This window comes from Ascaphus truei, chromosome 2, assembly GCF_040206685.1.
Source record: "Ascaphus truei isolate aAscTru1 chromosome 2, aAscTru1.hap1, whole genome shotgun sequence".
In the NCBI taxonomy this organism is placed as follows: domain Eukaryota; kingdom Metazoa; phylum Chordata; class Amphibia; order Anura; family Ascaphidae; genus Ascaphus; species Ascaphus truei.
The window spans coordinates 341,235,320-341,250,304 of NC_134484.1; the positions used below are offsets into that span (position 1 = coordinate 341,235,320).

Consider the following 14,985-nt stretch of genomic DNA (forward strand, 5'->3'; position numbering starts at 1 on the left):
CACCCGTAGTAAATACAGATAATACTAGAAAGCTTGAATTAATAGCTGCAAGGGAGCAGTATGATATCATAGCTGTAGCCAGGTCCCCTCCGGTCCCCCCTCTCCCCCCGCTCTCCTGTATTCCCTCCTTACCCTCTCTCATGTGGGGATGTTGCAGGCAGGGCAACGGGTTCGCCGGCGGCTCCCTCTGCAGGGCGCCGCCATGTTGGATTGCGCACGCACTCTCAGGGCTCGCGTATGCGCAGTGCGAGTCAGAGCGGCCATTTCAGGATTGTGCAGAAGATAGGACAGTGGCGGCCATTAGAGAGAGCGCACGAGGCTGCTAATGCTAGAGGTTGCTCAGGGGCAGAGACACCACCTGACACCAGGGAGCCAGTAGGGCTGCAAGATTCTGCTGGAGGATCAGGAAAAATTACTGCATGCTGGGACAGGAAGCAGGGAGTCAGGACCAGGAACCTGAAGGTGCAGGTTGTGTCCACGGAGCAGTGCCCCAAGGACTAGGCCAGAGGTAATCCCCCAAGGCCCAGTTAGTTCCCTGAGCCACTGTAGAAGTGTTCTATGTGCATGATATAGGGAAAGGCCTTAAGATAGGGACTCCTTCACTATACTCATAGAGAGAGAGATGCTGCAGGACAGTGCCTGAATGCCAGTGCAGCTTGATAGCTGAAAGGAGATCTGAATGCAATAGCAGAGACTGTTCTCAAAGGATCATCCGGCTTGGGATCCCTCCCCAGAGGAGTCAGAAGGTGGAATCATTCCTGCAAGGAGCAGCATGTCGCGCCGCGGGACCATGTTGCAGAGTTGCTGATTACTGAGGATTATCCTGGTCAGGACTATGACCAGGGAGGTATATTAAGTGCACCACCGGGCCCCAACACAGGGATGCGCTATCCCTCACACTCACCTTATTGTTTGTGGACACTCAGGGGATAAGTGCCCAAGCACATTGCTACTCAAAGGACAAAAGGGTGATGCAATAATGGACATGTGGGCTGATGTAATGCTATACATGCCGGGTGATGCAATGGTACACATATGAGGAATGATGTGATGAGATCCATGTAAGAAGTTATTGTTATAGTTATATGCTTAGTAAATACTGTTTTTATTCAACTGTGTGTGCATTTACTGTGTATGTTGGTTCTGGTGAGGGAACACTCCCATCACGCTGGAATCCCTAATCAGTGGAGGCGCTGCACCGTGTGTAAGTATACCCCAGGCTCCCAGTGGCGGAGGTTCAGGCCTCCTGTTAGCCTCACAGGTGATAGCAGCACGCGTAGTTGTAGTACCCCCGGGGTACAAGGGCTACATAGCCATTACTGAAACATGGTGGGATGGAACTCATGACTGGGTAGTTAATTTAGATGGCTATTCCCTTTTTCGGAAGGACGAGCAAATAGAAGAGGAGGTGGAGTATGCTTATATGTTAAACTGGATCTAAAACCTATTCTAAGAGAAGATATTTATGAAGGAAATGATGAAAATGTAGAGACATGGTGGATAGAAATTAGCAGAGGAGGTTAACATACGATGAAAATGTTTGTAGGGATATGCTATAAACCACCAAATATCTGTGAGAGTGAGGAAGCTAAAATACTTTTGCAAATGGAGAAGGCATCAAAACTAGGTCATGTTTGAATAATGGGTGATATTAATTATCCAGACTGACTGGGGCAATGAAATTAGCCTTACAACAAAAAGAAGCAGGTTTTTGGGGTGCTTAAAGACAATTATATGACCCAAATTATTGAGGAACCAACCAGGTGAGGGGCAGTTCTGGATTTGGTCATATCAAACAATGTAGAAGTAATAGCAAATATTCAAGTCCTGGAACATTTGGGTAACAGTGATCATAACATGGTCTCATTTTGAAATAAATGAATCAAAAAACAGATTACCTGGGTTCAACAAAGGCATTAAACTTTAGAAAGGTAGATTTTAACAAACTGAGGACTAATCTACAAGTAATACACTGGGATGATGTTTTTGCAGGGAAAATGTAGAAGATAAATGTGCAGTCTTTAAAACATTGTTAGAAAAGCACACGTCAAAACCAATGTGGCTAAGTAAACAGGTAGGGGAGGAAATGGACAAGAAGAGGAAGGCATTTAGATTCTGTAAGTCAGAAGGGACGGAGGCATCATATCAGAATTATAAGGAATGTAACAAACATTGCAAAAGGGCAATCAAATTAGCAAAAATGGATAATGAAGAAAGGATTGCAATAGAATGTAAGATCAATCCTAAAAAGTTCTTTAAGTACCTTAATAACAGAAAGAAAATATAGGACCCTTTCAGTGTGAGATGGGCAGCCAGATTATTGGAGATAAGCAAAAAGCCGAGGTATTAAACAAATTATTTGCCTCTGTGTTTACCAAGGAAGAATCAATATCCATTATAGTGCTGCAGGAGGAAGCCACAACCTCCATATTAATGAACAATTGGTTAACTGTGGAAGAAGTTCATAATCTGATTAAATAAGTAAATAAGGCACCTGGCCCCGATGGCATACATCCAATAGTTCTCAAGGAGTTAAGCTCAGTAATAGCCAAACCCTTACATTTAATATTCAAGGACTCAATTTCCACAGGCTCAGTACCACAGGATTGGCATAAAGCAGATATGGTGCCTATATTTAAAAAGGGAGCTAGATCCCAATCTGACTTCAATAGTGGGGAAACTACTTGAAGGTTTAATACGGGATAATATTCAGAAATACCTAATGTAAAACAAAATTATTAGTAAGTCAGAATGGATTTATGAAGGATAGATAATGCCAAACTAACCTTATTTGTTTCTTTGAGGATGTAAGTAGGAATTTAGACCAGGATAATGCAGTTGATGTGGTCTACTTAGATTTTGCAAAGGCTTTTGATACAGTTCCAGACAAGAGGTTGGTGTACAAAATAAAGCAACTTGGACTCAGTAAAAATATATGCACCTGGATTGAAAACTGATTGAAGGATAGACAACAGAGGGTTGTCATAAATGGAACTTTTTCAGATTGGGCTAGGGTCATGAGTGGAGTACCTCAAGGATCGGTAATGGGACCCCTGCTTTTAAACTTTTTTATTAATGACCTTGAGGTTGGCATTGAGAACAAAGTCTCCATCTTTGCTGATGATACTAAATTGTGTAAGTTAGTAGAATCAGAGCAATTTACATTAGAAAAGAGGCGGCTAAGAGGGGATATGATAACTATATACAAATATATTTGGGGACAGTACAAGGAGCTTTCAAAATAACCATTTATCCCAAAAACTGTACAAAGGACTCTGGGTCATCCCTTAAGGTTGGAGGAAAGGAGATTTCACCAGCAACAAAGGAAAGGGTTATTTACAGTAAGGGCAGTTAAAATGTGGAATTCATTAACCACAGAGACAATAAATATCTTCAAAAAAAGGTTGGACATCTTTTTTTAAAGGAAAGATATATAGGGATTTACCAAATAAGTATTCATGAGAAGGTTGTTGATCCAGGGAGTAATCCGATTTTCAATTTTTGGAGTCAGGAAGGAATTTATTTTTCCCATTATGAGAGATCATTGGATGATATCACACTGGGGTTTTTTGTTTGCTTTCCTCTGGATCAATAAGTAAGTATATACATAGGATAAAGTTTCTGTTGTCTAAATTTAGCATAGGTTGATCTTGATGGTCTTTTTTCAACCTCATCCACCATGTAGCTATGTAACTATGTAACTATAGTGCTAATGATATGCTAAAGAGGTGTTACCTCTAACAATACATATCCACAGACCTCTGTAATACTTAGCGCAGTTGTTTGAATGATTGAATTAATTATTTGAGTGCTTTGAACTTGAATGTTAGTCAGTACCCTACATTGTGTTAGGCCTGGTTGTTATTTCTGCTCTGGTGTTATTTTGAAGATATATAGCGGTCTTCTGTTAAAAGCGTTTGGCTAATAAAGCCTACTTTTATTTTCACCTAAAAATGTCTCCGGTGTGTTACCTTATGCGCACATCTCCCACACATGCACAAATGATGTGCAACATGTACTGTATACAATATAAATGTAAGTAGAACATGGGATTTTGTGTGTTTAAATGTTGAAAGACTTTCCTAAAGGGTGTTAAGGTTTAACATGTCTTTAGTGCCAGTTCTATGAATGTGACCAGAGGCACGATAAAATGTTAAAGTTATTTATGCTAGTAGTCTTACATTGTAAAATGTGGAGAGAAATATTTTATTTGGAAACATGTCTAATTGTTAACAATTGATACATTGATAGAAATGTTGCCTACTGTATATCACTGTAGTGAAGACCAATCAGTACTATGTGGCTAATGGTCACATCACACAGTGATGTCAGCTCAAATAATAATCAAGTCACTGAAGTGGCCATTAAACCTTTTTTTTTCAAAATGTCAATTGGTACTATATATACGTTATACGTTACAGCAAGACAATTATTTTTATACTTATGTGTGTTAATGGGACAGTTTAAGCTTAATTTATAATTTTCTGTGTATTATATATTTTCTGTGTATATACTATCTCCATTTACCAGGACAGAGTCACGCCAAATCGGAACAGACAAACAATGGCTTGTAAGTATGCTTTACTAACCTGTAGCTGCTTTCTTACAGTAGTAGCCAGTGCGGTGTTTACATTGATTGGATTATGCCAGACGGAGCGAGGGAGTGATACGAAGAGGGAACCGTGGATATGATATGTGGTAAGAGGCTCTTCACTGGCCGATAATCCCCTATTGAACGCTTGATCCACGACTCGCTAAACCGCAGAGCTTCATTATAACACCAGGTGACCGAGTCACTTTATTCACACCGCACAACATTGGGCTATGTTAGGTGTTTATGCAGCTTCTATATTGCATATGGTCTGTTCCATTCAACCAACCCCTTGATTTGGGATATTTTATAGACACTCACGGATACTCCATGGGACATTAGAAGCAACCTTTCAGGATTTAGGTCCTATTGTGTACCTAAACTGGCAAATAGTTCACAGTTTAAATCTTCCATAGTAAGAAGAAAACAGCATACAGGCATACCCCTCATTAAAGTACGCAATGGGACCGGAGCATGTATGTAAAGCGAAAATGTACTTAAAGTGAAGCACTACCTTTTTTCCACTTATCGATGCATGTACTGTACTGCAATTGTCATACATGTGCAGAACTGATGTAAATAACGCATTTGCAGCATGCTCTATAGTCTCCCCACTTGCGCACAGCTTCGGTACAGGTAGGGAGCTGGTATTGCTGTTCAGGACGTGCTGACAGGCGCATGCGTGAGCTGTCGTTTGCCTATTGGGCAAAATGTCCTTACTCGCAAGTGTACTTAAAGCGAGTGTCCTTAAACCTGGGATATGCCTGTACTAAGTCCTGAATGTTGAAGCTTCAGAAATACTGCATCATTCTTTCATTGTCCCCTCTTATCTATTATCCTATCATGCACTGTGCATTAAGTGGTACAGTATTTGTTGTTATTCTGTTCAAAGGTAACAACTGGGTCTAAATGTAAAAAGTTAATTAACATAAGTTGAATTGGAAATTAATGTTAAAAACCATAGAGAATATGAATAATCACCAAATGCATACAATTTATTTCAACTTTACTATATTTTTCCACTTTTAATATAATTGATGTTAAACTGTCTTCAGTCCCTGCAGTCACTATCCTACGGGTATGAAAAAGTATAAAGTTAAATTGAAATGCATTGACAGACTATCTGTTCATAAATGCACAGTTTGCAGTTTTTCCTTATAATTTAAAGCTCAGGGAATTCCTGTTTTATGAATATCCATTGAAGTCTAACATTTTGAAAGGACCGATATGGAAGCTCTAACTTGTAAAAGTGCACCTGCTCTATGCTCTTCAATACATTACACAGTTACTAAAGGAACAGATAAAAGGTACAAAGCAGATAATGCTTCCATGTCTGTATTAAAATACTAAAATATGAAACATAAAGGAACCATTTTTAAGAGCCGTACCCAGAAAGGTATTTAAAGAATCAGCTTGTGAAAGCTGCTTTCTTCTGTTTGTATATCGGTTTATACGTTTCATGAGCTAGAAACTATCCAACATTTTTTCCCCCCAATGGAAATCAGTTATATGACATTGGAGCTTCAGAAAACAACGAGCAGTGTTTCATTTATTTAGTATCCTGAATCATCTCGCAGCAGTTGCTGAGAATTGGGTACGCTCATTGGTCACTGCATAGAGATTAAAGGTATCTTTTTCATTTAGGGTGCATTTTTTTTAGATAGGTATGAAGGTCCCCAGAACTGAACCCCATTAATTTAAGCTCTGGGGTGCTCTGCTTCCAGAGATACAGTACTTACCTCTGTAGCTTATGCTGGTAGCAGCCCCGGCTGGGAGCGCAATATGGAAGCTCAAATCTCCAGTGGCTAGTAGGAAACCCCCAATGTCATTGGGCTTCCTATTGGCCCGTGTGCTGAGGGACATTTAACATCCAGGCAGTAACCAGTATGAGCTTCTCTAGTAAGTAACTTGAGAAGCAGGGACGCCCAGAACTGAAATTAATGAGGTTCAGCTCCGGAGACCCACTGCTTCATACCTATATTACAACTGAGTCAGAAATGTATAAAATGTACAGTTCTTTTTACTAATGTTTTACTATAGCCACAAAATAAAAAAAAATCTATTTTCTATACTTCACAATTGCCAAACCAGTACCTATCTTAGGTATTCATTTACTGTTGTGGTTTGATATACAACTGGGAACTGATAACCTTGCAGGGTCTGTTAAATACTGTAACCCTACGAGAACAGAACTGATATCATCAGGGATGGCCTACCCACAGAAGCAGAAAGGAAAGGACAGATAATATTACAGGTCTGATGAGCCAATGATGACAGTGCCGACATGTCCAGGGGGTGTGACTAACCAGCCAAAAAATGGCTGTGAAGCTGAGAATCTTCCAGTAAAAGAAGAGAAAGGGTCCTGCAACTTACAAACTGATGGTGCATTGACAACTCCAGGGCAAAAACGAGTTTAAAAATGGATTGGAATGGTCAATCAAATAATTTACACAAAAGGTAGTTTGTTAACATTTATGAACTAAATCTGGTGCTATGATATTTACAATCCAAATAATTTTACACCGCCATATCAATCTTTTTCTATTATTGTTTAGTAACTTTGGACCGGAACATCCACCGCTTATGATGAAAAAAACGTGATGGGCCAAAATTAGTTGATCCAATAATCCTTTAAGTACAGTAGCAGAAAGATGAATGTAATTGTCAATTGAATTGAATAGAAAGTCGTTTGTTTAATGGATGTGAATTGAAGGCTTGGATTGTACTGGATTTCCATGCTGTTATGTCTCATTGGCAGCCCATTCCAAATGTACACCAAAGATCAACATGAAAAATTATGTTTTGACTTAGTAATATTATTCCCGGTTAAATACACTCCTTAGCCATTCAGTGCAGTATTTGCAAAATGCTTTCAGTAGAGATAGGTGTATATTAGCATAAAGAACCATTCATATGTTAAGGAAAGCAAGGAGCAAATGATATAGAGCATAGTATGTTTGCATGTCTTTTTTTATATAGCGCCACATGATAATCATATAAATAACAAATAATACAAGTAACTGATCATTGGAATAAGTGCTTCAGACATAAAAGTAACATTTCGGAAGAGGAGTCCCTGCTCCGAAGAGCTTACAATCTAATTTGATACAGTGTTAACAAAAGAACAAAGCTGTTAAAACATCCCTGGAAATTAGGCACTTTGGTGCACTGGCCTTCTTCACTCATAAGATAACAGGGATACAAAGATTTCCAACTCCTATAAGAGTTTCAGAGAATATTATTTAAAACAATGTTCATCTTCTCTAAAAGAAGTCAAAGACAAGGGAATTCAATGTGATTTAAACATGTATGAACATGCAGTAAAATAATATGTTTTTACATTTTAATTGTATTATATATTGACTATACGGCCCTGTGCAAGGTTGTGTATGCAGAGAGCAGCGCTAAAATAAATTGGAGATGTTAATAAAATGTACCTGTAATGGCGTGATTTTATCTCCATATGCAGAAAGGCCCGAAAACTGCATTTAAAATCATGTGTGAATATGGAGAGTTTCAACCGGCGAGATGCGTGCTGGGGAAACATGTTTGAAAAAAACCGCGGTTTTTTTCTTCTTCTTTTCCCTCTCGCCGGTGAGCTCCAGCTTCCTGCCAACTTTTTTTGGCGGAGCAAATTGTAAAATTTCTCTCCATTTTAATGGCGCGAACAGCCACTAGATGGCGATCGCGCCTTTCTGAATTCGGATATTTTTTCAGCTGGCGAGATGTAGGTTCTCGGCAGCCGCGCGGCGAGATTTTCAAATATATAAAAAAAATGGCGCGTTTTCCGTTACCCGGCATTTTCTCCTGTTTTCTACGCAAATTTCACCAAAAAATGGCAACATTTACAATAGCGCAGCTCTCTGCATAGGGCCCTTAGTGACTTTACGCTATAAATATAATACGATAAAAATTATTTCTATTAGTTTTGTATTTATTCCAACAAGTTAACAAGACGTAAGCTTTTTTACCTATTACGCTTATGTTTAAATTGTATATTCATTTTCCATAATTGTACGTGTGTACATCATAAAAATATATATTGTAAATACTAAGCATAAATCCATGCTCTCTGATCAAAATTGCTGGCATTGATAGTCAATGCCGGGATTTTTTGGCAACTTGCCAAATAAGAAGGCAAGAACTTAATTATTTACTTTGCTGGTGCATGTGGGAGGTTGCAGGGCCAGTGGGAATGCTGGGAGGGTGGGTACAGGGCTAGTGGGGAAGCAAGGAGTGTGGGAGGATGGAAGGTTGCAGGTTCGCTGGTGATGCCGGAGGGAAGGGCGGGTGATGCGTAAGGAGCTGGTCTGCAGGTGATATGGGGGGGGGGGGGAGGACGGGGTAGGAGGACTGGCAGAAAGGAGACAATCCAGATGACGAGTGAAGCAGGGGAGGGTAAGAAGGTTATCATGAAGAGCAGGGGGTAGATGATGATCTGGAGAAGCAGGGGCTAGGAAGATAATGAAGAGTAATAAGGGGTGTTAATTGATAATCTTAAGGGGCAGGAATGATCTGGGGGCAGGGGGTTGTTATGAAGGTGAATAGTCTTGCAGAACATGGGAAATATACAAACTTTGACCATAACACTAGAACTGAATGCTCTCTTTAACTTGAACTCAGGGACAGATTAAAAATATTGCCGCCCATAGGCACTTAACTTTTTGCCGCCCGGGCCCCCTAATCCTGCAGTGCCACCCTCCTGTTCTGCAGCATCGAGGCATAATTTGACACGTTTCCATGTAACATCACGTAGCCATGGCAACGCATCATCACATGACTTTGAAGGGTCTTTTAACACTACGATGCTACAGAAGGAGGAGGGTGGCGTGAAGGAGAAGGTAAGAGACCTTTACAGAGGCCCCATGCTCTCCCCGGGCAATCAGTGGGGAAGAGAGTGGGGCCTCTAAATGGAAAAAAAAGGGGGGGAAATTAAACATTGCTGTTCCTGAGTTTTGCTGCCCTAGGCCCGGGTCTAATGCGGAATCCACCACTGACTGCACTGCAAAGCTTGTTAAAGTTACTGAGAATATGTAAAACCTGATAGGGTCTCTAGTAATTGGACGTAAGTTTCAGAGGTAATTTTCAATTGACTTGACTATTACCTTAAATAAGACACAAATTTTAACGGATTTATCTGCGTGAGAACTTCTTTGTAGCAAGTCATTTTCTTGGTATAATAATACACATGTACTGTACAATTCTCTATTAAGATATGCAGAGGTCCTGTGCATAATTTATTCCCATTAGTTTAAAATGACTAGTGCCTCTAAAAACAGAAATATGACTCTGTAAAAATAACCAATATTGGGAAGCCAATGGTAGCGTGGAAGATAGAAAAGGGTAGCCTGATCAACAATCCACAGTTCATTCTGATTTTGATGTGGAGGTGAACTAAGCGGTGTCCTCTGGTTGTGCCGGAGACACCTGAAAACGAGGCTGAGAGCCTAACTAAGCGGGAAATGTTGAAAGTGCTTTGTGCTTTGGGACTGTCTCTTGCCAGAGAAGTGAAGAGCACGACTTTTCAGCAGGAGAATCGAAAGTGCTCTGCAGTGAATTGCACAAGAGATGTCTGGATGATCCCTATATTGAGGGAGTGCGGAAGCAAACGCAGCAACTAGTCAGCTAAGATTCCCAATATGCCCCCGTTTTAGTGAATATGGCTCAGATTTGTGTCTTTGTGTTGTACTTGCTGACTCCGGCTGGAATAAAAATTCTTAATTGAACTGCTTTGTCCTGTCTAGCGCTTTGATCCCTGGGTTAAGTTCTTGTGACAGTTTCTACTCTACAGACTAACACAGTACCATCCTGCCACACTCTGAATCTCTCTCTACAGGTGTAGCCAATTTCCCTTTTGCTGAAGCCACATTTTTAAAAGCATAAGCCGTTGCTTCAGTGAAAGTGATTGCCATGGTTTCCCCAGGAATCACTGCAGATGGTCCATTACTTCCGAATGGGACCACCAACACTGAGGATTTCACGCTGTCGGATAGATGCCGCTAGGATCCTGCAGCTTCTCCCAGCAGAAACAAAGATTAGTCTTACTACACCTGTATCTCTTCTCTCGCCATTCGGCTTCGGCCATGCGCCAACATCTAAGACTCAGAAGCAAATGCAATTGACCACATTACTCTTTATAAACGGTATATATATATTTATATACTTCCATTTTTACATTTTTTTAGATATTTCCACATACATCAAATTTTGCGCACCTTCAGGTTCTGCGCAATTTAGTTGTATGTACTGTATGTATATGTATTTTTATTTATATAGCGCCCACAGCACTTTATAAAAGAGATCAAAAATAGTGCAGAGAATTATAATACTATACTTGCCATATTGTATTAATATTTTTCACCCCGTTGTAGTTATTTCTTGCACTGCATTTGTATACACTTTATTTTTTAGCGCTAAACACACCATCCTTTTTTCCACTATACTGTAAGTGCAACAAAGTAAGACAATAAGAAAGGAAATCCCTGCCCCGGAGAACTTACAAACTAAGTGATATGTTGGGAGACTTACAGAGACAGCAGGTGAGGGGATAAGTGCAGTCGATGGCAGTGTTTGGCCACAATGGTTGGAAGTAGTAACTGTGGGTATGTTAAAGTATCCATGAGCACAGGCTATTGAAATGCTTCATTTAAAAGGTGAGTTTTAAGGTTTGTCTTGAGAGAGGGTGCTTGGCATATACGCTTTTTGAAAAATCGCCACAGGCAGGAAACGTGTCAGAGGATCTTGTTTGTTCTTTGTAGTTGGCTCATATGCCTAATAAAACCTTTTGATTTTACTTGCTCCCAGCTAAATTTTCTCTGCTGTGCTCAGCCTTTTTTCACCTTTTTCAATCTACCTTCGCATGGGACTATAGGCACGCGACTTGAACGGAGCAGCATTGATGCAGTCCCAATATGTGTTGTGAGTATACCCATTGACATCACCGACAGTATCACTTTATCTTCATCCAGTGTTGAGAGACCGACAGACCTCACAGCACGGAGCCAGGGGAAGGACCTGCCTACTCAGTGGAAGATTTTCTTAACGCGATGTACACCATAAGACAGCTAAAGATTTGGCATAGTTCTGCCTTTACAGTGCTCCATGTGATTCAGAGGCGGGTTGGTTCATATTAACCCACACAACATCGGGCTGTCAACACATTTGTTGGGCATACAATGCTTTTCATGGACTGTTTCAGTATACACATTCTATGATATTTATAAGAATACTTATTTATATTCGTAAGCTGCAGGAGTTAGTAGCACCCATTAGGAAATCAATTTCCCACCCTTTTCTTGAGATTTATGTATATTGGGGTTAATCAACACAGTTTAAAATTGCAAAGAAGAGGGGAGAACCTCACTGCAAAAATCCCAAAAGGTTTGGTTGAGGGTGGTGCTACCAGGAAAATATCCTTAGATAATGGGTGGTTTGTACCAGAGAAACAAGAGATACAGAGTTCCCTAGAAATGGTGCACACCTCCTCACACATTTGTGAGGAGTTGTGCACAATTTCTAAGGACCTCTGTATATCTTGTACCCTCTGGTACAAACCACCCATAGTTTAAAATTGCACTAGGCACTATGTCATTAACTTTTTAGCATGTTTTCTAAGGGGAGATTGCGTTCTGTGCTCTTCCTGAGCGCAGGGCACAATCTGGCACATAGGGAAATGGAAAATGAGGACACCTCTTCCATCTCAGGAATTAGTGACTCCACGGTCACGTGATCCCGATGTGCCGGAGATCCATGGCATTCTGGTGCTGTGACCCCTCCAACGCTCTAAAGGTTCATGTTGCATTAAAAGACAAGTTAAGCAGAAGTGCTACCTCCATCATACTTGAAAACGAGAGGCAACTCTCAATGTATTACTTCCTGGTAAAATATTTTATAAATAAAGTACAGTGATGTCTTCAGACTCTGCCTCAGACAGGAACCGGCACACCAAGTGAAGTGGAGGGAAGCCATCAAGGAGCCCCAACACAGCACAGAGGGACGCCACAGGAGCAGACCACTAGCAAGCAGGACTTCCATCATTACAAGTGGAGGCTTGGAATTCCTTAAACCTACCAGTCTGTGGAGGACTTAAAGAGCCCAGGGAGCTTTGCTGCTGACTCATGCAGATAAGCATTGTTGAGACACTCTCTCTGAGTGCATTCACCATTGCTTTTTAATTTACTGTAGTTAGGTGTTTTATTGTTATTAGAGTTTGTCTATTTTCTGATGCTTCGGTTCTCCTATGCACTTCTATCACAATGGTGGTGGTGATAGAACACGTCTTCTGAGTGTTTGTTCCACAGAGGTCCATTTGCAAAGTAAGAATAGAGTGAATTACTTTTTTGTAACATTGAAGTGATAAAAATTATTTTTTTTAATTGTACATTAATAATTGCTTGGATTGAAGGGGTGTGAGCACTATTATACTGTAAGTCAAATGATTGAATACCTCTCTTTACCAGAAAGCCATAAGAAACATAAAAAAGATCAATTCAATGCAAGCTGTAAAGGAGGCACTCATTTTGATGGTACGTGTTACTTACCCATATGTTCCCATCTTGATGATAGGGTTTCCAGTTTCTTCCTGTGTCACTGTAAAGCATACGGTACTGAGACACCCAATCAGAGCTGCTATATCTTCCTTGAGTAGCAATTGAGCGGATCTGTTTCCTATTTCCAAAGTCTACCTGCAGCCACTGATAATGATCACTGTCCAAAGGTGACCAGCCTCCAGCCCCTGTGGGATGAAAACACAGGAGATATTTTAATGATAAATGCAGACTGCTCCTTAGAAGACACTAATAAAAGCAAGGTGAAGAAGGTTATTTGTTGGCAACGCAACATCACGTCCCTAGAAAAACATGTAGTTAAGTATGTTAGCTTTATTTGTATTCTGTACATAATTAAGGAGACATTCTTACACAGTAGGTAAAAAACGTTTTTTTTTTTTTAAATAACTTATAAATTCCTCCCTTATAATGATTCAATTAACCTTAAAATGTAACTTTTTTGCTTCTTGGGAAAAAAATAATATATTTCTCTTTTCACTTGCTTCAAACCTTACCTGATTATTGTGTTTATTTTCCCTTTATCTCTTTAGAACATACATCAATAGCCAAACATAATAGTGAAATTAAAAAAGGTCTGGATCAACAATTAAAATCTAAAACACAACCGCTTACAACAGTATTTTCAAGAAATAGATTACTGTAGGTTAAGATTGTCCACTTTATTTTTATTTTTTTACAATAACCTACATTTATACCATTAAACATGCCACTGCATGCGTTAACTTTGATCCTAACAGTGACTGCTCCATTAAAGCACCAATACTACTGTATATTCCCCCCCTTTTTTTTCTTACTTTAATATGTAAAGTATGGGACAATGTAGAATTCTACAATCTTACCTAAACTGCCAATCGTTTTGGTGCTCCTGTTAGAAATCTGTCAAAATCCTGATTGCGTGCCTAACATAATGGCCGCCTTCTGACTATGCTGTAGTCAGTGAAATGCTTCAACCGATATGCAACATTATATTACCAAGTGTAACACATTATTTTTACAGCTTTCAGAGTAATAGACAGTCTGATGTTTGGAACACTGCTACAGATTTGTTTGTGATACTTTGTTGCCAAAGTGCAAAGCTTAAAAAGATGCTGGTCAGAGGCTGTTTAAGAAGAGGTGGATAGGACTTTCTAAATGTTGCTATTGGAACCAAAGAATTGTCAGTATATTTAAAAAAAATGTTCAAAATGGCATTAGGAGTTTAAAAAAAATGCAGACAGTATTATCTAATACTACAGAACTGATTTATTTAAAAAGAAACATATTTTTTTTCACATTTTGCTGCTTTAAGTATTCATAATTTTTATTTAGAGGGATTACATGGTTTGCTCTTTTCCTGTTACTATAACATTGCCCTGATTGCACATTTATAACCATTTGTCGTATACTGTATTTTGTCCATAGTTCGCCTTCCTTGCAATAAAGTCCCCTTTGCAAAGCATCCTGCTGATCTAAGAAACGACATGTTCTGTGCCAGGTGGGTGGTCTTAATCTTTTGAATGTAAAAAGCTAAAGATATACAAAGCGAGTAATGGGATGCATATTTACATAATCCCACGGTACAGCGTAACCTCAAAGAACACCATGAACTTTAAAAGAAAAAAATGTAAGTTTGTTTTAAACAGCTAACTTCAGATACAAACCGCCAGCTCATTAAAGACATTCCCAACAAATGAAAAGTGCAGCTCAGTTTACCAGTAAACTGAAAGAAGAACCATCCTATCATGGAAATATACTGGTGTTGAAATATTATAATTTTCAAGTATTTCAATGTATCTAAAATTACATTATTTCTGACCCTTTTTCTCCTAAATGTTTTTTTGATGCTGC

At 39.6% G+C, this 14,985-nt stretch overlaps 1 protein-coding gene across 2 annotated transcripts in view; it reads right to left on the reverse strand.

The window, feature by feature from the left end:
* Nucleotides 1-14,985, reverse strand: part of CNTNAP2 (contactin associated protein 2) — a 1,988,831-nt gene that overhangs the window by 1,315,821 nt on the left and 658,025 nt on the right. The window contains exons 1-2 of one of the 2 annotated variants that reach the window (XM_075586748.1): nucleotides 14,954-14,985; nucleotides 13,132-13,325 (exon numbers count right to left, since the gene is read on the reverse strand). The exon at nucleotides 14,954-14,985 is cut by the window's right edge and continues 77 nt beyond it. In XM_075586748.1, the coding sequence (XP_075442863.1) occupies nucleotides 13,132-13,191 (60 nt within the window). In that variant the 5' untranslated portion in view covers nucleotides 13,192-13,325; nucleotides 14,954-14,985. The remainder of the gene's footprint in view (nucleotides 1-13,131; nucleotides 13,326-14,953) is intronic. The other variant, XM_075586746.1, reaches the window with a different exon arrangement.